Source organism: Stegodyphus dumicola, chromosome X2 (genome assembly GCF_044657685.1).
Source record: "Stegodyphus dumicola isolate Sdum_Otavi_A_Nest chromosome X2, ASM4465768v1".
Classification (NCBI taxonomy): Eukaryota; Metazoa; Arthropoda; class Arachnida; order Araneae; family Eresidae; genus Stegodyphus; species Stegodyphus dumicola.
In genome coordinates this window covers 131237818-131262313 of record NC_140781.1, presented here as the reverse complement: position 1 = coordinate 131262313, position 24496 = coordinate 131237818, and the positions used below count along the sequence as shown (strand labels likewise).

General features: G+C 33.8%; 2 protein-coding genes across 7 annotated transcripts in view; one reads left to right on the top strand and one right to left on the bottom strand.

The window, feature by feature from the left end:
• LOC118198526 (zonadhesin-like) overlaps positions 1 to 24496 on the bottom strand; it is a 314579-nt gene that overhangs the window by 199983 nt on the left and 90100 nt on the right. For both annotated transcript variants that reach the window (XM_085809500.1, XM_085809501.1), the window contains exons 13-19: positions 24072 to 24285; positions 19822 to 19931; positions 19651 to 19743; positions 16052 to 17855; positions 10398 to 10591; positions 6024 to 6103; positions 3608 to 3698 (exon numbers count right to left, since the gene is read on the bottom strand). In XM_085809500.1, coding sequence (XP_085665626.1) covers positions 3608 to 3698; positions 6024 to 6103; positions 10398 to 10591; positions 16052 to 17855; positions 19651 to 19743; positions 19822 to 19931; positions 24072 to 24285 — 2586 coding nt within the window. The remainder of the gene's footprint in view (positions 1 to 3607; positions 3699 to 6023; positions 6104 to 10397; positions 10592 to 16051; positions 17856 to 19650; positions 19744 to 19821; positions 19932 to 24071; positions 24286 to 24496) is intronic.
• Positions 1 to 24496, top strand: part of LOC146992913 (general transcription factor II-I repeat domain-containing protein 2-like) — a 285508-nt gene that overhangs the window by 219451 nt on the left and 41561 nt on the right. The gene's annotated exons all lie outside the window — the stretch shown is intronic.

The window sequence follows — 24496 nt, the reverse complement described above, 5'->3', positions numbered from 1 at the left end:
CTTCCACCTTTTTATAGCTGTCTACATAATATAACTGCTTTGGAAACTAGTAATCAGAAATTTTGTGTTGCCACAAATATTTTTGTAATTTAAGCCTCTTTGTGACAAAATATTTCGCCATGTTTCCACCTTGCGCGCATATTTTAAAAATGGCTAATGGTATATACACTCATGTCCATAAATTAAGGATAATTCGGAGTCACGCGGAAATCGAACTCTAAAATAAATATATCACCTACAAAATCACTACACACATCTTCAAGAATCATATGCAAATTTCAGGAAGTAACCAGATGACACCGATGGTACGTCACAATGACGAGAGTATGAGAGAGTGATATATAAGGAATACAGGCAAAGAAGTAAAATTGTTCGCAGGCGCTTTATAAGGATTTCAGTGCAATAACCGATTAGTTATGACACAAAGGGCTCATTTGGATGATTTTTTACGTGGTAGAATTATCGGCCGTCTGGAATGTGGGCGTACCCAACTGGAAGTATCAGACGAACTTGGAATTGCCCAGAGTGTCATCTCCAGGCTTTGGCAACGATACCAAGATGATGGTAATGTGAGTAGACGTTACAGCTCAGGTCGCCCCACAGTTACAACGCCGAATGAGGACCGGTATTTGGCAGTTACTGCCAAAGGAAACAGGCGGAGCACAGCATCAGACCTGTCTTGTCAGCTCTCTTCAGCCACTGGTAAGACAATTTCAAGGCAGACCGTGTACAGATGCTTAGGGCAAATTGGTCTATATGCTCGTAGACCTGTCAGATGCGTTCCACTTACTGCAACTCACTGTCGCCTGCGTTTAGCCTGGAGTAGAGAGCATGCAGTGTGGACACCGCAACAGTAGGCTTGTGTGATGTTTTCCAACGAGTTCAGGTTTAGCTTGCAGTCTGATTCTCGCCGGACTTTCATATGTAGAGCTCCAGGTACCCGTTACCACCAAGAAAACATCATTGAACGACACCGTTACGGTGGTGCAGGAGTGCTCGTTTCGGGTGGAATTATTCTGGGTTCCAGAACTGACCTGCATGTTCAAATTGGAGCTATGACAAGCCAAATTTATCGGGACGTCATTCTGGAACAACATGTACGTTTGTTTCTGGGCGCCATGGGCGCACAATTTGTGTTTATGGATGACAACGCCCGTCCTCACCGTGCAAACATCGTAAGCGAATGCCTTCAATCGGAGGATATGACCCGTATGGACTGGCCAGAATTCTCACCGGACTTGAATCTAGTACAGCACGTGTGGGACATACTTGGCCGACGAGTTGCAGCCCGTCAACCTCCTCCTACATGTCTACCGGAACTTCGGAGAGCATTGCTTTTTGAGTGGTGTAATATCCCCCAAAATCAGATCGATAATTTTATACTCAGCATGCCTGGGCGTTGTACGGACTGTATTGCATCGTCTGCGAGACATACAATGTATTAACAATCATACCAACCATGTAATATTGGTTTTTGTAAATAGATTTTTTTTTTTGCAATTTGCTCCAGGGAGAAAAAATCACTATTTTTTTTAATAATATCAAATATATAGCATCTTTTTTTGCTGTTTACCTTTTGTTTGATAAATAAGCTTTACTAATAAGTCAAATTTGTTTTGCTTCTAACTCTTCCTTTGCCTCATTTTGCATTATCCTTAATTTATGGACATGAGTGTACTTGAAATTTGATGGAATTCTTTATATGGGCACTATTTTCTAACTGAACCAACAATCTGATGAATATTTTAATATTGAAAAATTTTATGGACGAAAACATTACAAATTTTTTTAATAAAATACATTTTATAAACGCAACTCAAAATAAAATAAAAATTTAACATGAAATTTTTAGAATTTTAGGTTCACAGTAGTTTCCAAATGTTATAAAAGCTATATATTAAATATGGAATTAAATTATGAAACAGAATGTTTTAAACCGTGCGCGCAAGTTGGAAACATGACGAAAAATGTTGTCACAAAGCGGATTAAATTATAAAAATATTTGTGGCAACACAAACTTTCTGATGCCTATTTCAGAAAGCAGCTATATTATGTACACAGCTGTAAAAAGTTGGTAGTAATTGCTTTTAAAATAAATAAGTTATCCCAATTCTTGCAACAGTCACCTATTCGAACATCTTATGGGTTTTAAGGTGTATGAGTCCCCTTAAAATATGCAAACATTCTTTAAAACATCTGTAAGATATACATTTGAAGCATCTATAAAACATACTAAATTATTTTATTATTTCGTACTAATTGCCAACGATCATTATAATATAATAATAAAGTAGCAACGTATGGCTGCATAGTATTACAGCACATCCGAATGAAAGTGGGACCGTGATAAATTTCTGAAATGGCTTATATATTTGAATACGCGTGTAAAGTGTAATACATAAGTGATATATTTGTAATCTCCCGGGTAGTTACTTGACGATTCTTCTCTCACAAAGAGGGGTCCGCTGGAGCAACTGATTTTTCAGTGACGGCTAAGTGCGGTTGGCTTGGTCGTCGAATGTTAAGCTCCTCGCACCCTCATGATTAAAATCACTGTACTGCTTGAAATATCCGCATTCCCATACACATTCTTCACTCCACTGTTAATTTCGATTTCATAAACACCTTCAGCAAAATATTGGATTACTGCATGCTGTGCCACTTTAGAGAAATCGATGGCACAACATTACTTCTTACGTGCTTTCTCTTTTATTCAGTGATAAACCGTTGCCAGCCGCTTTTAACTACGGAGGAAGGAACAGATTTTCCTTCCTCCATGCTTTAAACCAGATTTCGCCTGACATATACACCATAGAAATCTGAAAGTTCTGACCCCCGGAAAAACGCTTTAAGAATCGCATTTCTACTTTGATTTAGGTGTCTGTTATACTTGTTTTACATAAAAATGCAACATACTCAAAGTAGTGTAATATTGCACGTCTTCACAAGATAACATTTGCAAAGTTTGACTCTATTTGACTGAATCTGAACAATAGCCCAACCTTCTTGGACTATCTCATGAATTTTTGTCTAGTCTTTACCATTCAATCCCGGAACACTAAGTAATTATCATAATGTAAAACAAGTAAACGATAAATTGTCACTTCAGCTTGAAGTTACAGAAACTGAAACATTAATTAAAGTACTTCCGCTTCTTGCGAGCTGGACAAAGAAAGATGATTCAGACTTATTTACAAGACAAAATTTAATTCAGAGCCTAAAAACCTGGCTCCGCTACTTCTTGATTTGAGAGGAGATTTCAACCTTCAAAGACACTAAAGACAAACTCACCGATGAGAAGCACAGCGTTAAAGACAGGCAGCAAAGAATACTTTCACCACAGCAGGTTGATGTTGCCAACTTTCTCTGTTAAGCTTAGAGTCTCGCATGATATTTGAAAGTCACTATTTATTTATATTTTCTGGCAGTGTAAACAAAAGAGTAGAAGTTCAGGAAAGATTCAGATTTAGAAATAACACATTAATTAAAATAAATCTCACACTTTGAAGCATCAAAGCATCGCGACGCACAGTTTGAGAACTTCTTCTGTATTATTTGTCTGAAACATAAAATAATTTAGAAATCCAATTTACAGAAAATTTATTACCATCACATACTGGGCAACAGGATCCTTCTCTTGCAATTGGATGGTCACAATCAGGCTCACAAAGCGTTGAAGAACATGAAACCAACCCTGCCTTTAAAGAAGGGATTGTTATTAATATTATTATTTATATTCAGAGTTAAAACGTCAGTTCCATTTAAAATAAATGCAAGTAAAATAATTATTAAAGCAAATTTCAAATAGCAACGCAGATGAAAATATTTTTGTTTAAATATTGAAATAATCATAATTTCTTCTCTGCTATAATTATTTAAAAATATGTCCTTGTAAACATCTTTCTCTTCTGAAAAGTGTATCATGGTTTAAAAAGGTCTAATTATTAAATTCACTGAAACATTTTCTGATCACATTAATGTATATTTAGAAATATGAGGTACACTTCTATAAATTGCAGAATTAAAGTTTTCAATTATTACTATCAATAATGTTTTGGCTTGACAAATAATAACTGAGCTTGACAAATAATAACTTTTAGCAGTGATTATTAACATATTTCAGTTTTTCTTTCTTCAAAATCTTGTCTCATTACAGAAAAGAGTTTAAATTAATTTTTTGTCTGAAATCATGCGCCTATCACATCACGTTCAAAAACGAAAAACAATAAGTATTGCGTTAAAATAGTTAATCACCATTGACCAAAAGGATAAGACTGCTGAACATTATTAATTCCTGCTGTATTCTTTTCAGAATAACAGGTTCACTTCATGGATTTTCCAGGGTTTTATATAAACATGCATACCCCTAGGCTTCGCATGTTTTGCAATAATCAGGTATCAACTTGGTTGAAATGTCATAGAGTATTCCCGAAATTATAAATAAATCATTAGTCTTAAAGAAAGCTGACTTTCAAATAAAAGCAAATAACAACCATCCGCCACAGATAAGTCAACCTTTCGTCCGTTTTTGTTAACCAGAAGTAATTCGCAAGGAAGAATTCATCTTGTTAGACCAACAAAGGATCAGTCATATAATGGTCCTCTTATCCTATAGTGCAATGTAATTATTATTAGGTTTTTAATTAAGAAAAAGTTATTTTTATTAATTGTACTTTCATTTTCCAGATCTTAAATCTTGTCGACTGACATTTATTATTCATTGAGCTCATTTGTAAAATGTGTGGTGTGTATTTAATTATGGCAAAGCACACTAGGGCTATCTGCCTAATGGGAGGGATGCCTTCGTGGAGGGTTTTCTAAGGGAAACTGTCTCGTATACACTTTACACATGAGGAAAACCACGAAAACACCCATGCAGCCAGCCCGTTCGCGGGATTCGAACCTCGGGCCGAACTACCACCATTTGTAAAAGGATATATTTTTGACTGTATTACAGAAATTTTGAAACATTTAACATGACAAGAACATTCAGAACATTCCAGTTGTTGATTTCTATAAAAACAGATATACGAAGAATAATATAACGTATGGAGGAACTTATGTGGAAGTTTAAACAATCACAAAGCTGCTTTCGTCAAATGTGAGTTTTTTAACGCATTTTATTTTAAAACTTTAAAACCACACATTATGTAAAACATAGTAAATATTTGCTTCGGTTTATTTGATTATGGCAAAGCACGCTAAGCCTATCTGCCTAAAGGAAGGGATGCCTTCGTGCAAGACTTTCTAAGGAACACTGGCGCAAAACCACGGAAACGCCCACGCAGAGAGTCCATTCGCCTGGGAATCGAACGCAGATCGAGGTCGCTGTTGGATCTAAATTCTTTTAAAGTGAAACAGTTATTATGCTTCATTCTTTTATTTCGTAAGAAAAATACGCAAGCTGAGATTATTTTTAACTGCTAAAAATCATTTAATTGTTTATTGTGAAAGTAAGAGTTACCATAGTTTGTCTTTCACTAAAGTCTGTTAAAAAAATGAGATTTCATTTATTTTTGCATTCTTTCATAGAGTTTATTAACATTGATTTATAGAACAAGCGTATGTTGTAGATAGGCTCTCATGAAACAAATATATCAGTAACTGCCTGAAGTAAGTTTCAATCCGAAACTCGTGCCTTAATATAGGTTTTCTATGCTATTACTCCTAGAATAAGATATTTTCTTTAATAAGATATTTTCAAAATATTTAAGGGCAAAAATCTTCCCGTTTTCATAGGTGATATAACTTACACGTGTTACAATGGGACATACATGGGACATATGACGGAGAACATACATGGGCTACAATTTTATTATGAAATCTTTATCGCTTTAGTGGTTCTAACTTACTCATTAAATTGTATTGTATTCTTATAAATGCATGGAGTTTTTAATAACTGAAATAACCATTCTAGGAGTAATAGTTTTTCAAATTAACAAATTCCTTTCTTAGAGAATAAAGCAACATAAGCATGAATTTTATTACAGTTTTTATTGAATATGGAATTAAATGTATACAACCTGGCAAGAACAAGTGTTGCAAGAATCGTCTTCCCAAATTTCTCCATCTAATTTGTTACTGCTGTCTGCCACCAAGCACACTAGAAACGAGTTGTTAAAAATTACAGTTTAAAAAATCTGTGCCAAATTAAATATGACCAAATAAAATAAAATTCATGTACTTTCATGCTAAATATTAATAAATGTTTCGTTATGAAACTGGTATTATCCTGCATTTATAATTTACAAAGCTGTATTTTCTTTAATGTAATTAACAAGCATAAGTTACTAGTATTTTAATAATACCGTCGAAAACAAGTGTTTACTGAAAATAAACATTGCAAATATACATTTTAATAGGAACTCAGTAGAAACTAGTCTACTGTTTTACTCAATATGCATAATACTCATACCTGTAAAATCAACATTTCAGTAAATTTTCACTTCGAGTGCATTTGTAGCATTCCGATTTTTCAGAATGATTAGTTATCATTAACATATTATTCTTTGAGAAGACAAATCTTTGGGAATTAAATGAATGTAATCGTAGACAATAGTAATTTACTATTTATTATCTCAGCATATTATTAATAACTGATATTTCGATATCATCCACAGAAAACAAAATTCATGGAAATCATTATAATAAAAGCTGACCTCGGAGGCTCGAAGAAACCAGAACAGACCACTTTCTAATAAGTCAAAAAAATTAGATATCGATGAAGCGGAATTTTACAGTGATAAATAGTAACGACTGTAATTATTACATACGAAAGAAATTGTAAAGAAGCGAAAGATTCTTGTTTTCCTTCAAATTTCTTTTCTTTTAAGTTAGTAAGTAATAACATAATTTTATAACAAACTTAAAATATGCATAATATTTACCTTCGCGATAGGCCTAATTTCCAATTCGAAGCATCTAACCTTATTACCTCGAATATATATTGACTAGAGTACGAATAACTATTGGATAAAAGTACGTAAACATTTGGTAAAAGGTAATGCTTAAAATAGAAATGCCTTGTTGAAAATGTAGCTGAGGCAGCGACTGTTAATATTTCTTGTAAAAAGCTTGTCAAACGATCAGGAAACCAGAGCTACTTTCAAAACATGATTTCATGCAAGTGCATGTCAATTATGAGTGAGCTTACAGATTCTAGAGAGGGCAGATTTTGGAAGTCATGTGTCAAGTGACCAAGTGGCAAATTTACTTAACGTATCTTTAATTATGTAATCAGGCGTTATGACTTCATTTGCTATTCATGCAATAAACACAAACTTGGAAGATGGTATTTGCTGAATGAAAAAGAGAGAAGGTTATTGCAAAAGATTATCAAGAATAGAAATAAATATTCTAGAATAGGAATATATATTCAAGAATAGGAATTTTCACAAATAAGAAGACAATAGCTGCAAAAGTACTTTTTGAGCTGAATAATTTGCTCTTAAACCTTACTAGTACAAAAACAACGAAAAGAGTGCTCCATAAAAAAGAAATTTATAATCGAGTTGCAATTACCAAACCACTGATAAATAAAGAAAGTAGGGAATGATGCATCATTCATAAAAATTCATTTGCTGTTCTGTAGAAAACTGCCATTTGATCTGATGAATTGACGTCAAATTCTGGCATCTTTTGCGTCTGAAGCGCATTAACTCAAGCTGTTGATCTGGATTGTTTGCGGAGATTCTGTCATGGTTTGGATAACTATATCACAGTTTTTTTGCTTTTCTCTTTGCTACCCTGCAAAATCATGTAGCTGCCAAGGACTATATAAGCATTTAAACACCAAGTCCATCTTATGATGTAACTTTTATTTTCAGATGGAGATTCCTTTGACTGGGAAACAAAATTCCAGTTTCCTATATTTTATAACGTCCAGTCGTGATTTTCTGAATTCTCTTTTCAGCGCATTACCTCAGTGCTAGTAAGCATTCAACAAGAAATTGATTTCTGATCTTCATGATCAGTAAACTAATATGTATCTATTGCTCTGAACTTTTGTGCAAATGATCTTTTAAAACTGCTTATCTCCATTAAAACACCGCCCCTGTTTGGACTTCAGTCTACTACCTTTGGCTTCGGAGGAAAATGTCTTATCCATTAAGCAACCGCAGCCCATAAAAGCTACGTTAAATCGGTGCAGATTTTAAGTAAAATTCAAAATCTAGGATTTTGAAATCTATCATTAGTTTCTCGCAACACTCTACTACTTTAGATTATTGTGCGAAAATTACCAAAGATATTTCGTTTATGGTTAATAATTATGGTTTATTATTCTTAATAAACTTGAAAATATTTTTTAAATAATTAATTTAATTATTTTATTAACTCATACTTTTTAATCATCTGAAATTTTTTATCAAGACAATTCCATTTGATTTCACACATTCCTCAAGAAGAGCATATTCTTTTGGAAACTGTGGTAAAAACTAAATATCTGAAACTAACGCGACAAGCGGCAGAAAGTTGAAATTGTGTCAAATCGTGTTGTCTTCGGCCATCTAGAAAATATCGCCTCTAAACTCGTTTCTGTACCAAAACGTAATCATGTTAGTAGGAATTAGTCTGAAAAGTGCGTTTCTTACTTTACATTGAAAGTGTGTTACGTATCGAATTCAAAATTACATTATTGGTTAAATCATTATCAGTGCAGCAGCGAAGTATCTTTGTTTCTTTGCTTTCTTTTTTAGTTTAGTACTTATCTAGTGGCAAGTTGTGCTGAATGCGTGATATATTGAATCTGCACGTACACTAGTATGTAAAAATTAAGGCCGAGTCAGAGAAATTAGCATAAAAAAGGAACAAGACAAGAGAATGGACCGAAATACTAATCAGGAGATAGATTTTGGACACTTATAGTTGGACAGGTGCATAAATGGCACATGACTTGGGAATGTTAGAATGTGCGCCACACACGGACGGTGTAAACTCAGCAATTTTGAGAAAGCTACTGCAGAGTGCACAGTGATTTCAACTACATCGATTTGTTACTACGATTTGATATGGCCAACAGGCAATCCAAGAGATGTTATCTGAATGATTTTAAGTGAGGCCGCATCGTTTTCCAAGTGTGTTAAATGTACCGAAGGAATTCGAGATCACTCATAGAATCGTTTCACAAGCTTGAAGAGCACTTCAAACGGCAGAAACAGCTGTATCACGTTTTACCACGCCCATAGGCTAAACAAACGTGGTCTATATGAACGAAGATCAGTACGGCGTGTGCCATTCGCACCTGCTCATCGGAGACGCCAGTTTCTGTGCTGCTGGGAACACAAATCTTGGACACAACAGCAAATGGGTCAAGTGAAATTTACGGATGACAGCCCAGTCCTCTTTACGAATGACAGCAAGTGCTCTTTACGGATGAGAGCCAATTTGGAGAGAGAAGAGAACATGCAATCCCCTTTCGAACATTAATGAAAGGGTCCGTTCTGGAGGTGCCGGAGTTCACTTTTGGGGTGGTATCATGCTTGGTAGCTGTACTAACCTCCACATCTCCCAAGGAGGTTCACTCAATGTGTTTGCAATTATACCGAAGTTCTCTTGCCTCACGTACGTTTCTTTAGAAGTGCTATGGGTCCGGACATCCTTTAAGACAACGCTACACTTCATTGCACAGTAAATGTAGCAGAACCCTTGGAAAGTGAGAGATATTCAATGAATGCATTGACTTGCAAAGTCCCCGGCCCTAAATCCCAAAGAACAGATGTGGGACCTTTTAGGGAGACACTTGGCAGCACGGGACGAGCTGTGAACAATTATTCCAAGGCTGAAATTGACGCTACAAGAAGAATAAGCCGCAATACTTCAACATCTCCTTGAAAACCTTATTCTCATCATCGACAAACGTAATTTCTGCATCGAAGTGAAGGGTGATCCTACCCCTTCTAAAGACTCGATGTTTTTTTGCCAGGCTTCTGTCACATGGGGGATTCGATCTTCTCTCCAGCTGTGCTTTGAGCTGTCTTTACATTAAAGTACCTTTTCATCTCTTTTATTCCTTGTTTAGATGGTTTTGGTATATTGTCCCATATTTTCACATCTTGGGGATCGTATGGTATGATTTAGGTCGATGTGGAGCACCCCTGTACGACAATCATTCGAAAACCCGTCTCGTCTTTCAGCTTTGCACACCAGTGTATGTAAGTATCCATAAAAATTATTTTGGTTTTTTTTTAATAACTTATCCGCCATTAGAACTATGCTTCTTATAAAAATGTCTCTTTGTATTTAAAAAATTAATTTCTGCTGCTGTAGTTGTTTGAGTTTTATTAAGAATGTCACTAATAGCAATTTCTCTTCCACTAGTAATAAACTCCTAAGTACTAGTATAAAAAATGCACAAAATATTTTTCAAAGCAAAAATTGCAGATAAAAATAATATTTACCATTATTGTTGCATGAAGTTGGTTTCTGTGTCACAATATTAAAGTAATTGTTATCACATGATCCGCATCCGAAACTGCGACACCGAGAGCTCGGTAGGGAAGGACATAGAGCAGAGGAACATGTTTTGAAAGGACAAGGAACAGGAGCCTGATTTAAGTCACATTTAGAATGATGATGTAGATGAAAGCAAAACCTAGAAAAAGAAAGATGGTAGGTTATAACTCTTTTTTGAGGTATACTTGCGTTGTCAAAAGAAGCTTGATTTGATTCATACCCATCAATACTACTTCATCACGTTAAGGTACTTCAAGATAAATTACTCTGCTTCAAGATAAATATGTAAATATACAAAAGGTAAATATACACTTCTATAATACTTCAAGATAAATTATTCTCTCATTAAAAATTAAAAATACTATATTTTGATGTAGTACAGTTAATTACAGTAAGATCAAAACTTAATACATAAGAGACCGCGTACGAAGTAACAAAAGTCTGCCTGATCGAATGCAACAGATAACTAAATATTTTATAAATTATGACAATTTTTATTACACTTACGTAATACTAAATACTACTCGAAAAACCTGCTTAAAAATATACAAAGTACAAATGAAATGAAAACTCTGTTTTTAGCATATGCTGAATATAATTAAAAATTTTATTTTAAATTTATTTCGAAGTAAATGCAAGGAAAAAATATGTGAACAAAATATGAAGGAGGTTGAGAAGTTAACCGATAACTTTGAATTGATTAAATTGTACTCATTTTGAATCTACAGCCTTGAAGTTTGGAAAAAAAAAATCAAACGCATTTAAGCTGCGGATCAACGGTTCTAAATCATCGCAAAGTATAGTTGACCTCTCGAACTAAGTATTTTGAACAGCACGGTTTCGTTCATAACTGAATTTTTTCAATAAAATATTAGAAAATATTTTGCAGATTTAGTGCAGTTTTGGATAAACTACTAGACACACTACGTAATTTACTAATGTTAAAACTGAAAAGATTAGGCAAATAATTGTAAACAGACACAACTTTTATTATTACCACAAAGTAAATACTATTTTATCACTTTTTACCATAAAATAAGCATAAATCTGTCATAAAAAGTTTAAATTCTCCAACAAATCCTTGCAAACTTTACGTTGCTCCACTGGCAGTAAGTGAAATAAAAGAAAAACACAGACAAACCAAAAATCTGACGGTTGAACATACTGTGGTTCTGAAATTCTAGGAGAACAAATAAACATCAGATAAATATCACCTATCAGATGCTTTCCAACATGGTCGATTATAGGGAAGTCAAGTTTAACGCAACTCTAGAAAAATTAACTTCAAAAAGTCGTCCTTAAAATAATTCATTTCGGAGCAAAGGACCCCTGGATTGGACTGCCTATCCCTGTCAATTTCCGAAAACATTTTCTAGCGCTGATAACATTAGCAACAACAACAGTGAATTTTTGGAGTTTTAAAAACTATTAGAGTCTTGGCAAATAAGGAAAAGACATGTAATTTGTCCATCGAATTCCAGCTTCTCTTAGTTTTTGTAAGTCACTGTTTATTAATTGCATTAACTTTGGGTGTTGATTACGGCCAAAATTGGACTCCATAAAATCTGAGGTATTACTGTTCGTGCTACTTAAAACTCTAGTGCGTAAGACTTTGTGTTTTTAGTCTGAGTACTTAGTGAGTATTTTTCTTTGTTAAAAATACTACTATTTGGTAGTAGAGCAGCTATATTTTTAAATCTGCTCCTGTTTAGGTTTATTACTTTGGATGCTTTTTGGGTAGCAGTTATATTGGGTTTGAATGCGAGGAACCCTTTTGCATCCAGTTGGGGGCCCCTGACGGTAAAATATGTTGGGTCCCTAAGGAAGTACTTACATGCCTATATGTTTGAAACATAATTAGTGCTCAAGTGTAATAAATAATTAAGTATATATAATTAATTAAAATTTTATATATTATTAATAAAATTATGATTTAATATTTTTATATTTCAATATTCCCATATTATTTCCTCCGCATATCAAGCCTAAAATACATAAAAATTAAATTATATAAAAAATAAAATATTCTGGAGGAAAGACAAGTAAGAAACAAATTGCTAAATACTTTATTGAATATTTTAAAATTAATATAATTAATTATTAAGGTTTAATAAATTTTCTCCTTGGCTTCTTTCTAGAAAATTCATCAATTATTTTCGAAATATTCACGTTATTTAACACTTCTATCTATTTAATAAAGTGTTACAATTTAATCCTTCTTATGAAATAGTTTTTTATTTTTTTAAGGCAGGGAAAGATCCTTCTGTGGATGCACTAGAAACTGGAGTCATCAAACAATTTTCGTAAATTTCTACATTAGGAAAATTTGATGACATTCCTCTGGCAGCAAACGCAAAATTAAATTTGTCTTCATCTTCTTTAAAAAAAAAAAAAAAAAAAAAAAAAAAAAAAAGCTGTTTCATTTCATCATCAAACTGTATAATATGTATTTATATCATCTTTATAAATCTCTTTTAACTTTTCTTTAAAGACATGTTTCTTTACCTAGACAAATTTAAATTAAAGAGTACTTTAAATTATTCTACATTATTTATTTATATTTCACTTCTATGAGAAAATTCTGCTATTATATTGTCATAAATAATATTAAAAAAAAAACAAAAGTTTGGGGGCAGTGAAAGTGATTCTGATTTTTCATTATTTTTATTTTAAAAAAATTTTCCTTTTCCTGAGGCCTGCTTATCCACTCTTCAAATGTCAAAGATGTCTTAGCATTTGCTTCTTTTTATATGTTAAAAAAGTCATGGTCGAATCATCCAATAAAATTTGACAAAGATTTTAATAAATAAATCGGTTCCTTTAAATAAGGCGCATAATTTTGTAGGCATTTTCTGATGGCATTCAGTCGCTACAAAATGTTCCAGATTATTGTCACGACTCTCAGTTTATATCAGGAGAATTTTTTTAACAAAGATGTAGCCTCCACTAAGTTACTTTCGTTTCTAAACTCGAAGCACAGATGTCAGATAAGGCTTCTCTTACATATTGTAACCAATTTTTAATGCTGATACAGCATCTGCTTTTGCAAACCATCAAGTGCCGGATAATGTTTTTACCGTTAAATTAATTTGTCCCTTTTTCAGCTTTCTACTCAAAACGACCCTGTGGCATTCCGTCGTTCACATCGCTCGATTAACGTTAAGGCTCGAGTAATAACGATTTCGCGAAAATAAACATCGATAAAGACATATACAGCCCACACTCAAACTAAATTGAAACAGTGGATCGCAGTACTGAAAAGAGCAAACTGTCTAAAATTTTACACCCGCGAGGCAGCATTATGATTTATGACAGGGAATTATAACTATGTATAATGCTGTCAAACTTAAAGATGAGGAAGGTCGTTTATTGCTTAATAACCATCGGCAGTTGTCAATAAAAGATCTTCGGTGATAATGTCAAAAAAAAAAAAAAAAAAAAAAGTTAGAAAAATCTTTCACAGCGGCCGCTGCTGCCAGTACTTCCTTGGAAAACGAACAAATTAAGAACATCAGTGGCAGCCATTTTCTCTAAGGCGATCACATGTATGGGAATGTAACCTTGCTAGAAACTGCAGAGTGTGGTCGTTTTCGAGAAGTTTCATGTATAATTTCTAAAAACTGAAAAGAAAAGCACATAAGAAACTGTGACAAAATTTTAAATGTCCCTATCTTTTTCAATTTGTTACTTTTAAATAAAACAGGTTGGTGAATGTGTTATTTTATTGAATTAATTGCAATACTTTTTTTTTTATTTACATTTATACAATTTGTCATATGTAAGTACTTAGTGAGTATGAAACAAAAATTTTATTAATCACTGAGCTTTTTTTTTTTTTCTTCTAATTTGGGGGCAGCAAGCTTAGGAAAGTACGCCGGCAGCCAATGGCCTAGAGACGGCAAGTCTTCCAAATTTCTGAAGCCTGTGAAGAAACCTTATTGAATTTTGTCATACAGAGGGAAATCTTAATTTTGTGGCGCCATCTGTTGCACCGAATCAGACTGATTATAATTGCTGTGTTATTGTAAGCGCGGAAGAATATGCAACTGAAGACACTATATAGCTTCTCATAACTGAAATCGATTTTCAGAAAAATAAAATTGGAATCAGCAATCTTAGAAACATAATTAACAATAAAGTATTGGTGAAATATACATCGAAATTTGATAAAGAGAATTTTTTTTCTGCTTTGCAGGAACACCCAGCAATTTTGAATCCCTCTATTTCAAAGCAAAAATATCCTACTTATTTAAATATCTTACTCAAAAATATGCCAAATAGCTTTAATAGTGATGAACTTCTAAAAAACGTTGAAGATCAGAATCCTGAAACTATTGTATCTGGGGAAGACGTTAAAGTCCGTTTTACTTTAAAAAAGTTCCAGCATGAGAGAAGCGCGGTTATCGAAGTGCATCTTGCTGTGCATAAACGTGTAGAGTTCACGTTTAATTTTCTAACCAGTTATTTTACGTTAATTTACTTTATAATCGCTCTCATTTCCATGTTCCTCCCTAATTGTAAATTTCTAGCTCCCATGATATTCAAATGAGGTAGAAAGAAGAGGCTATTAAAAGGAAGGTTTTAGAGGGTAGAATTAGCGCGTATTCTGCCTGCTTGAAGGCCACGCCTCTAATTTGATTCTCTTACGAATGGCATTTTGCGCCGTTGAGTTATTCTCGCCATTTGGCTTATTACGCGACCTTGCTGGTCATTTCCGCTTAAGCAATTCGTCAATTCGGTAAACTAAACCACATGTAAACTGAGCCAATTATACATTTAGTAAACTGTTCAGTAAATTAGGCATTTAGTAAACTGTGCAGTTGCACAGCTCCCTGTTAGATTTCTTCTTGTTTCATCACTGCAAACCGTAAGTAACACATCAAACTTTAAGCAACAGAATAATTTGCATATGAAATTGATAATAATTATATTTATAACCATAATTATATTGGTACTGCTTTTAAGAAGGAAAGAAAATGGATTGCATTTGACGAAAAACTTTAATTATCTGACGTGTACAGTTTCAAACATTTTATTCGTAAATATTTCCATTTTTTGCTGCGTGGCATTAGTAATGTACTCAACATCTGCAGTGCTTTGTAAGCATAAATAAAAATATTAATGTAGATGCTAAGAGACAATTTTTATAAATAGTGGAATAATCTAAATTTATCACAAGAATGAATAAATGTAGCACATTAGATGTATTTTCTCTTAATTACATTTTCTCCTTCAATTTTTTTTTCTCTGTCTTTGAAGTAAGAATGCAGAAAGTAATGCTAAACCTTATAATAGTTATTAATCTACTGAATATATTAACGCAGGGCTTCTGAAAAACAGGTAGTAAATATCAATTTTTGATGAGTCAAAATTTAAACGCATATTTAAGAACTTCGCAGAATACTGCCATCTCTAATTCCCCCGTACTTCAAGGAACAACTGCACTTCGCTTTATGAGCATTTATTTAAAAAAAATATTCATTTAACAGCATTTTTAAAAATAGCATTTAAGTTCAACATGAGTTCAAATACTTCCCTCTAACAGAAAACATACGGAAAAAATGAAAAAAAAAAAAAAAAAAAAAAAAAAAAGTCTTACCTTTCATCCGGCACAGGAGCTAGCCAAGCTCCTTTAAAATCAAAAAAAGATGGAATATTTTCCTCAGAATGATAAGGAAATAAGATTTCTTTGTAATATAGTTCTTTTTTTCTATTTAACCAGTTTATAGTTTGCCACCACTTAGGTATAGTAGTTACAGGAGAACAGATTCGTTTAACATTGTTTAGTTCCGTCTTGGGCAACATCTTCAGTTTCTTCTTCGCATGTTTCATAAATATTGGATAAAAGGGACCCTTGAAAAAGTAACTACAATTATTTTTATCAAACCCATAGATATCGAAACCATAAGAGTCATATCCATGAAAATCAAAACCAGTGAAACGAAATCCTAGCTCATTATAGTTTTCATAAACATTACTCTTAAATGGAGCATAAGAATCATACGGATATTCGTTAAAACAAACTCCTTTACTATTGCAACCATTTCTGTCGAACCCATACCGATTGAAACCTTTACGGTCAAATCCATGAACATCGAACCCATCTCGATTGAATGAATCCCTATGAAATCCATTTCTAGTCCAACCCATGCGGTCATAGCCAGAAGAATCATAACCTTTACTATCATATCCGTCAATATCTGTTAATTTTGATTTGATCTCGTATGCTAAATGATGTCCTGTCTTAAGGGAAGTTCCGTAAACACAAGGTGCTCCTTCAGTGATGAAGTGATACGTAACACATAACTGAGTGTCACTCATAAAAGTATCATCAGGAAGAACAGCGAAAGGAATTAATGGGCGATACCTATATTTTAGCGGAAACTTTTGTACATTATCTGGATTCTCCGATATCCAGTCATACCAAAGTTTATCAATAAAAGCGTAGTGAGAAAGGAAAATTGGATCATAAGCTGCATCTAGTGTCGCCATATGTCCTCCGACAAATAAATGAAATAAGCCACTTAAAGTATCCAGTGCAGCACTAAATTCATCAAAAGACTGAATCCTGGTGATATTTTCTAATTCCACAGCATTAGGTAAGTGAACTGAAGTATTGAACTCTCTCCTTAGACAATCATCCCAGTAGAGACTATAATGATTTTTAAATGGATGATTTCTCACACAGTTGCCTCTAGTTTTATCTCCGTTTCCACCAAAATAATTCGCCTGCCATACTACAGATGTTTCTAGGGAGCCAACATCCATTGTCCAATCAAAATATGGTATAGTTACAGAACAGTCAATTTCTTGTAGCTTCATTTCAACTAAACGGAGAAAATATCGATGCCAAGGCAAGAACATAGGTCCTCCACGTGAATGAGGTACATGTTGATGATATAAATGGGTTAAGTTCTGCCATGTTAAAGGCGATTTTTGTAATGCAAGAGTTTTTATCGCCTTTTGATAACGCTGCATTTCTTCAGGTGTCATATCCCTAATTTCTTTTCTCATACTTATTGAAGTACACGGGCAACTGATATGACCAGATAAGGTGCACTCACAGGTTCCACAGCCAAGGGAAAATTTTGATCTCAGGGAATAGTTATTGTTTATGAAACTGCAACCACATTTCGCTTCACATTCGACTTCCTCACACTTTTTACCTGGAGTGAATGCTATTACTTCGTTTTGTAAATAAGAAAACTGCTTTTCTATTTTTTGACATTCCCTCAAATTCATTGCACGGCAATTAAATGACCATCCAGCACTAAGGGCATTAGAATCCCAACCAGCTTTTGAATATCCGTAGCAGTTAAAGCCAGCTCTGTTATAGCCATCAGAATCATAACCATCTCTATCGAAATCGATAATTCCATCATGATCTCCGAAAGCGTCAAAACCTGGAAAAGAAAACAGTCATTGGAAAAAAAAATTAAATTATTCTTTGAAACATTTTACTTTTTCGAAAGAATTTCAAATTCACAAACTTACACATTTTACTTCTGAATTCTTTTATTGTAAATATTACTTAAAATATAATATACATAAAATATTTAAAATTTTAAAAAGTGCCATGTTGAAGTAACTAAAATTCTCCCTAGAATTATATATAATTTAAAGATTTGCTTTGCTAAATTCAAATACCAATACTCTAATAAAAAAGACGCAGGTTGAAGAAAAACTGGAAAACTTGAGATATACATTAGGTAAAAGAATTATATTAATGGAAAGATGAACAAAAAACATAAGAGCGTCACTGCGGATATACAGAACCCTCCAAAAAGTGTATGCACACTTTAACAAATGGCATCTATGTTCATGTTTAGAAACTGCATAGAATAATGCGGCAATGTGTAGTATAGTTTCCTTTCAACAGATTTTTTCGTTACTTACACGACTGTAAAAATGAACATTGGCTCAGTGTTCAAAACAGCCAGTACACGGTTGTGAGAAGCGCAAAAGCATTTAAAAGTGGTATTTTTAAGTCTCAGAATATTACTGAAGAATGTTACATAAATGGAGGCCTAAGTCTGAAACTAAAAACATAAACATTCCACCTTTATATCATTCATTAAGAGATAAAGATATGATTTTCATGTTTGGTGAATTAGACAATGAAAATAATGTGGAAGCAATGATGTGGTATGTGTAAAATATCTAATTCACTTGTATATGATTTATGCCGATACATTGTAAGACCACGAGCGTAGACAAGCATGTATACACCGTATAAACTGATCTACGATACAAGCCGAATAAGTATGATCCGTGCAAACAGACTTCCTTACATTTTTATGTCTACTAATGTACAGTAAGAAAATCGGACATCATACGACCGTTGAGGCGTTAAGGGGAAAACGGAAATTTTCGTTCTAGCATCCGATATGTTCAGGTTATCGTTCTTTTCCAATCACCTATTTTCCCAACTGATACCTCTGATAAGTGGGCCTAAGTAATTTTAGCAGAAAGCCATATGCAGAACCATACTATAAGTTGTCGCACAATACCAATAAATAATTCTTAAAAAATTTGAAAGGTTTCAGATACTAATGTTAGCCCAAAAGGGGTTTTCAAGGTTTTTTACACTTTCCCTGAGCTCACAGTCTACCCAGTCTGCTGTTGCATTCACTCCTGCTAATTAAACCCCAACTTTTTTTTAAGCTTTATTATTATATAAGCATCATTTTCTTAGCACTTAAACTACATACAATTCAACAGCAAAATCACAAAATTTTAAAAGCGCACAGAAGGATATGTGGAGAATTCTCGACTTTTCGATAAAGTGTTTTAAGTATTGGAATACACTTTCATATTTTTTTTCAGTTTTTTTCTAAGTTCATCATATCAATGTTCAGTTTTCTTAGTACGATGGCTAACTAAATTTTTTTGTCTTTTTATCATTATATTTTTAATTATTTAAATTTATTTATTTAATTTCAATTTCTTCTCACTTACGCCACATGAAATTTAATTCAGCAGCAAAATCACAAAATGTTTAAAAACGTTTATTATCTTTAGAATTTTCGATACACAGTTCAAAATGTTTTATTCCATACAAAATATCATCAAACCTGAAATGTAATGAATAAAGAAGTGTCAAGTGCCTGCGCCTGGTTTCCTCTGGTCACTTCCAAGAGTTACAACCATAAACGTAATGAATATGAAATAAGTAAAGCAAATGAAAAATCGTTTTACCTGTTAGATTAAATTTAGTAATGTGGTGATATCCTTTAGAATTATATCCTTGTCTGTCCAATCCCTCAGCATTATAGCCTTCTTTGTTGTATCCTTAAAAGACAGAATTTTTACTACGATAATCAGATACATGAAGGTCAAATAAACGCTGCAAATTGTGATACATATTACCTTGAAAATCAAATCCATTAAACCGAAAAATAGCTTTCTCACCACCAAAACCCGTTTCAGAAGAACGCCGCTCACTGTTCTTTGAAATTCCTTCAGCATTAAAGCCATATCTAGAAAATAAGTAAAAAAAGTATGAATTTTAGCTGATAATGCTGATTCATTCGACAGTTACGAGAATAACATAAACAACAAACATGTTTTTATTGAAACATGATAATAAGATATAAAGTATGACACAGCTTCTACTTAATTTCTATCACACCCAGCTTGAGTAGTTAAAGATTTTAATTTAAGCAACAGTTCCCGAATGTACCGTTGATCTCTATTTCATACTAGAGATTAAAACCAAGAAAAGGAGAATTCGTAATTTTTTTTTCCTTATTTCGTTTCATTTTCTTCACCATTATTTTTATATAAATTATATACTTATCAAGAAGAAGTAAACTACATAATGAATTAGCCTTATTACATGAGAATCTTTCTTATCTGTAGTTCATAGTTTAAGAGATGAAGGTTGGATGAGAATAATGTAGGAGCAAATTCAAATTTTTTTTTCCACCTGACATACTCTATTTTCATTTCGGAAACTGCAGGACCAAAGCCGGAAACATGAAAAATGCACAATGCCTTTGCTGGAATGAAAGCTTCAGACCTGTCGATTGTTAGCCGGACGTGCTTCCAGTTACACCTAGACACATGCGATAAGAGAGAAAACACCTTACATTCTTCCTTACTTAAAGGATGACTTAAAGCGATCCAAACGCCAAATCCTGGTGGTGGCGAATTATCCTTCAGCATATTTTAATTCGAGAGCCACCGTAGAGTCATTTAGAGTTTTCTGGAAGCTGGAAAACATGAATAAATCTTCTATTCCCTTGCCAGGATTCGAACTCCAGACTTATCTCTCGTTTGCTAGTCGAACGTGCTTCCAGTTCCCCACGAAGACGCGTGATAAGGAAGGAGAAGAATTTCTTACATTCTTCCTCACTTAAAGAGCGACTCGCCAAATGTAGATAATGACGAATTATTGTCTACCATACTTTAGTTCAGGGCCATTTGTAGAGCTTTTAGGTATTTTTTGGAGCAGGAAAAGTGAGATAATCAGCGATGCCCCCCACCAAGATTCAAATTCCAGACTTCCCCATTCCTGACCGAATTAAATTAACCCCATTCCTAAATTACACCACTAAAACACAGGGTAAGAGGAGCGAAAATGCCTTACATAAGTGTCTGTTAGGGCGCCACGTGTAGAGTGATTATGTAATTATCGGAGCAGGAAACAATGAATAAAAGTATACCCGAGATTGAAACTCCGGAACTCCCGATTCTAGCCAGAAATGCAACAAATAGCATCACGAAGGCATGCCGTAAAGAAGGAGAAAAATCCCTTGGAAAATATCTTCTGAAGCCTTTATAGTTGCACACATTATTTGGTGCCAAGAAAGGGAAGACTTTTTAGAAAGGATAATTTATCCCTTTATGGTTTCGAAATTTATTTCTTTCGTAGATTACAAATGAAGAATATTTTAAATTATTCATTATATATCTTTGATTAAAGAATTTAAGCTACTTTTCTCAACCATCAGCAGATATGTGCCGAAAGACCTCAGCGCCTGGGACATATCTCAAAATTTAGCCTCCTTGTTCACCTCTTTGTGGAAGGGGCTGGAAATCAAACTCTACACAATAAGTATCATAAATATTTTACTTCACAAATTGCAAACGCAACATGTTTAGAATACAGTTATAGTAAAATAATCGCGTGTGTGCCACATCTCTGAAGCAAAATCATAAAAAACTTAGTTTATTTAAAAATAGAAATAAATTATTTTTAGTGTTTTATGAATAACAGGAGCGCCCTATTTCGGCGAGCAGTAACACTCCTTAATACCTTTTCCGTAAAATGTTCACATTAATATCTTATGTATTTATAGACACTAAAATTATCGATTGGGAAAATGTGAAAAATTCCACTATACCCTCAACGGGATTTGAACTGTGGATCTTCTAGCACGGGACGCACGGAGAATAAAATACTTGATAAAATAATTTAACACGTATGGGAGAATAAAATAGTTTCTTATATTCAGTCTCACTGGAGAAAAATATGTGCAAGTAGTGACAATTTATCGTCCACCCCGTTTTAGTTCGACTGCCGTTATAGGGACTAAAAAGATTTACCGATACAGGATACGTAAAAATTTACTATACGCTTGTCAGGATTCAAGCCACGGATCTAAGACGCGTTATCACAAGAACATTTATAGAAAAATGAGATCGTTCGTTATAGTTTACAGTAATTTTGTGTCATTTCTCTCTCTCTCTCTTTGTCTCTTTCCCATGGAAGTAAAAAACAAAGGTGGATCGGGCACCGTCTTCTTCCTATTAGAGAGTTGAAATTAGATACATAGGTCAGACGTAACCTCGAACTTTAACTGCCCAGGTTCATTAGCTCGATACAACTCGACGCTATGGGTGTTACTAATATACCGATAATAACTTCGATTTTTATTTTTTAATTTAAAGAGAAATGATGATTTTTTTCATTTTCTGTTGGATGTTCAAAGAGAAATGTGGCATCCAAAACTAAAGTTTTCAGAGACAGTGTCGTTACATGACTACTATAGCACTTTGGGGGCTCTCCGTTAGCATAGAAAACTACACTTTTATTCTTGATAGAGTACATAAGGGATGGAGATAAGGTAAATGGTGTAGATAACTTGCTCAGAATACTAGAGGGACTTAACGGTCTATGAATCTGTTAAGATAGCTCTGCCCACAGGTTCGTCTTTTTTATGCATAAAATTATTTATATTAACCCTTTTATCCCAAAGACCATTGATGTACAAAACCTTAATATTCGTATGCATAAATAAAAAAAGTAATATTTACCTAATATAATATCTTAGATACATGAATTTAAATTTTCTGCCACTACTGATAATTTTTCGCGTACCCCTGACTTTGTCATCATATACTTCCTACGGTACGCGTACCACAGGTTCAGAACCGCTGCTGTTGAGGCAAAATCCATCCTCTATCATTTTCAATGCTACAATTGTTGTGTTCATTACTGTAGATAAGGTAAACTATTGGTAAAATCTGACTACTTTACAAGTCGGTGACACTTGCAACGGTAAAAAAAAATTAACTAACATTCTGTTCCACTAAAAGTTGTTCCAGTTGTTTATCAATTTTTATTCGAGTAAATCGGATTTTAATATGCCGACTTCTTCGATTATAATTAAGTTTTGAAATTTTTTCGGACTTTCAATTCCTGTATATGATTTAAAACGTTGGATTTGCTAACAACGTAGACGTGACTTCAAGTCAACTAATCATATACAGAAAATCACTATACATATGGTCATATTCTGTCAAATATAAGTTCGTCCAAAACTGCATCAGTATAGTTCTCAAGACGAAATTTTCAAAAGCTAGATGCTGACTTCAGTTGCATGTAATGTATTTTCCATTCCTTCTTTCATTGAGTAAGTGCCATGAAATGCTTTTGACGCGTTTGACCTGTCTTACTTAATACACAGCAGAGGTACAGAATCAGACAAGCTCGAACGAGAGAGATTAACTGAAGAAGATATGACGAGCTATAGAATCAGCAGCCATGAAAATTCGGCCTAAGACACAGAATTAACTTCATTCCCCTGAGATAGCGGCTTGTCAAGAATGTATATTATTAAGTTTTTCTCATGCAAAAACAGTAACGTTGTGGCTTACGATTAAAAAATCTCTTACTTGCTAGTCAGAAAAGTTAGAATGAACCGTTGCAAGAAGTTTTTGATCACTCATTGTCGAAAATGCTAACAAAATCCTTTATTTTTCATCACAGATGATAATATAAGCCTTTTTTTTTTCATCACATTACTGATTGGCTTAGTAGATATTTTTAGTTATGCTAGCTAGTCTGCCTATTAATTTGCAATAACATTTATTGCCTATTCCTTATTTACCGTATCATCGATTCGGTATTTCGCCTAGCCCAGCCATAGACTTCTTAAACAAGATAATTAAACTGTAGAATTTTATAAGCTCAATAGTAACCTATCAGTCCTCACTGAGTCCCGCGCCTAATCTCAGACTTTAAAGCTTCTGACTTCTACGATATTATTACATAGCCTTGCGTTATTTACAAAATTAATGTTGCTGGGTGATTAGAAGGGAAATATAAAAACACGTATTTAGATTGCAGATATAAATATGTCTACCAACAGGAATTCTTTAAAAATAGTTACCTGTCATAGCCGTCTTCACTGTAACCAGGGACTCTGTTTAGATGAAGAGGTGATCTCCAACAACAAGCTCCAATAATGCAAGAAATACGGCAATCATAGAGAGAGGGGAAGTTATTTGAATTGCCCATACATCCTTGATAGTAAAAGGAATAACATTCTTGTTTTTGTAAATCAAAGTACCAACGTTTCTGGGGCTCTCCGCAATTCTTTATCACTAATAAAAATAAAATAATATTTTCAATTACTCCGTAAAGAGAACTTAAGGCATCTTACAATAAAAAAGAAATGTAGAATACATTATGTGATTTAACAACGGGGTAAAATACTTTTAAACAGAAGTCTGTATAATAGGGGACCGGAAAGTAATGTCGTTTCTGTGCATGTCGACAACAATATGCTAAGGGCAGAAGTGGAAGCAAACCCAT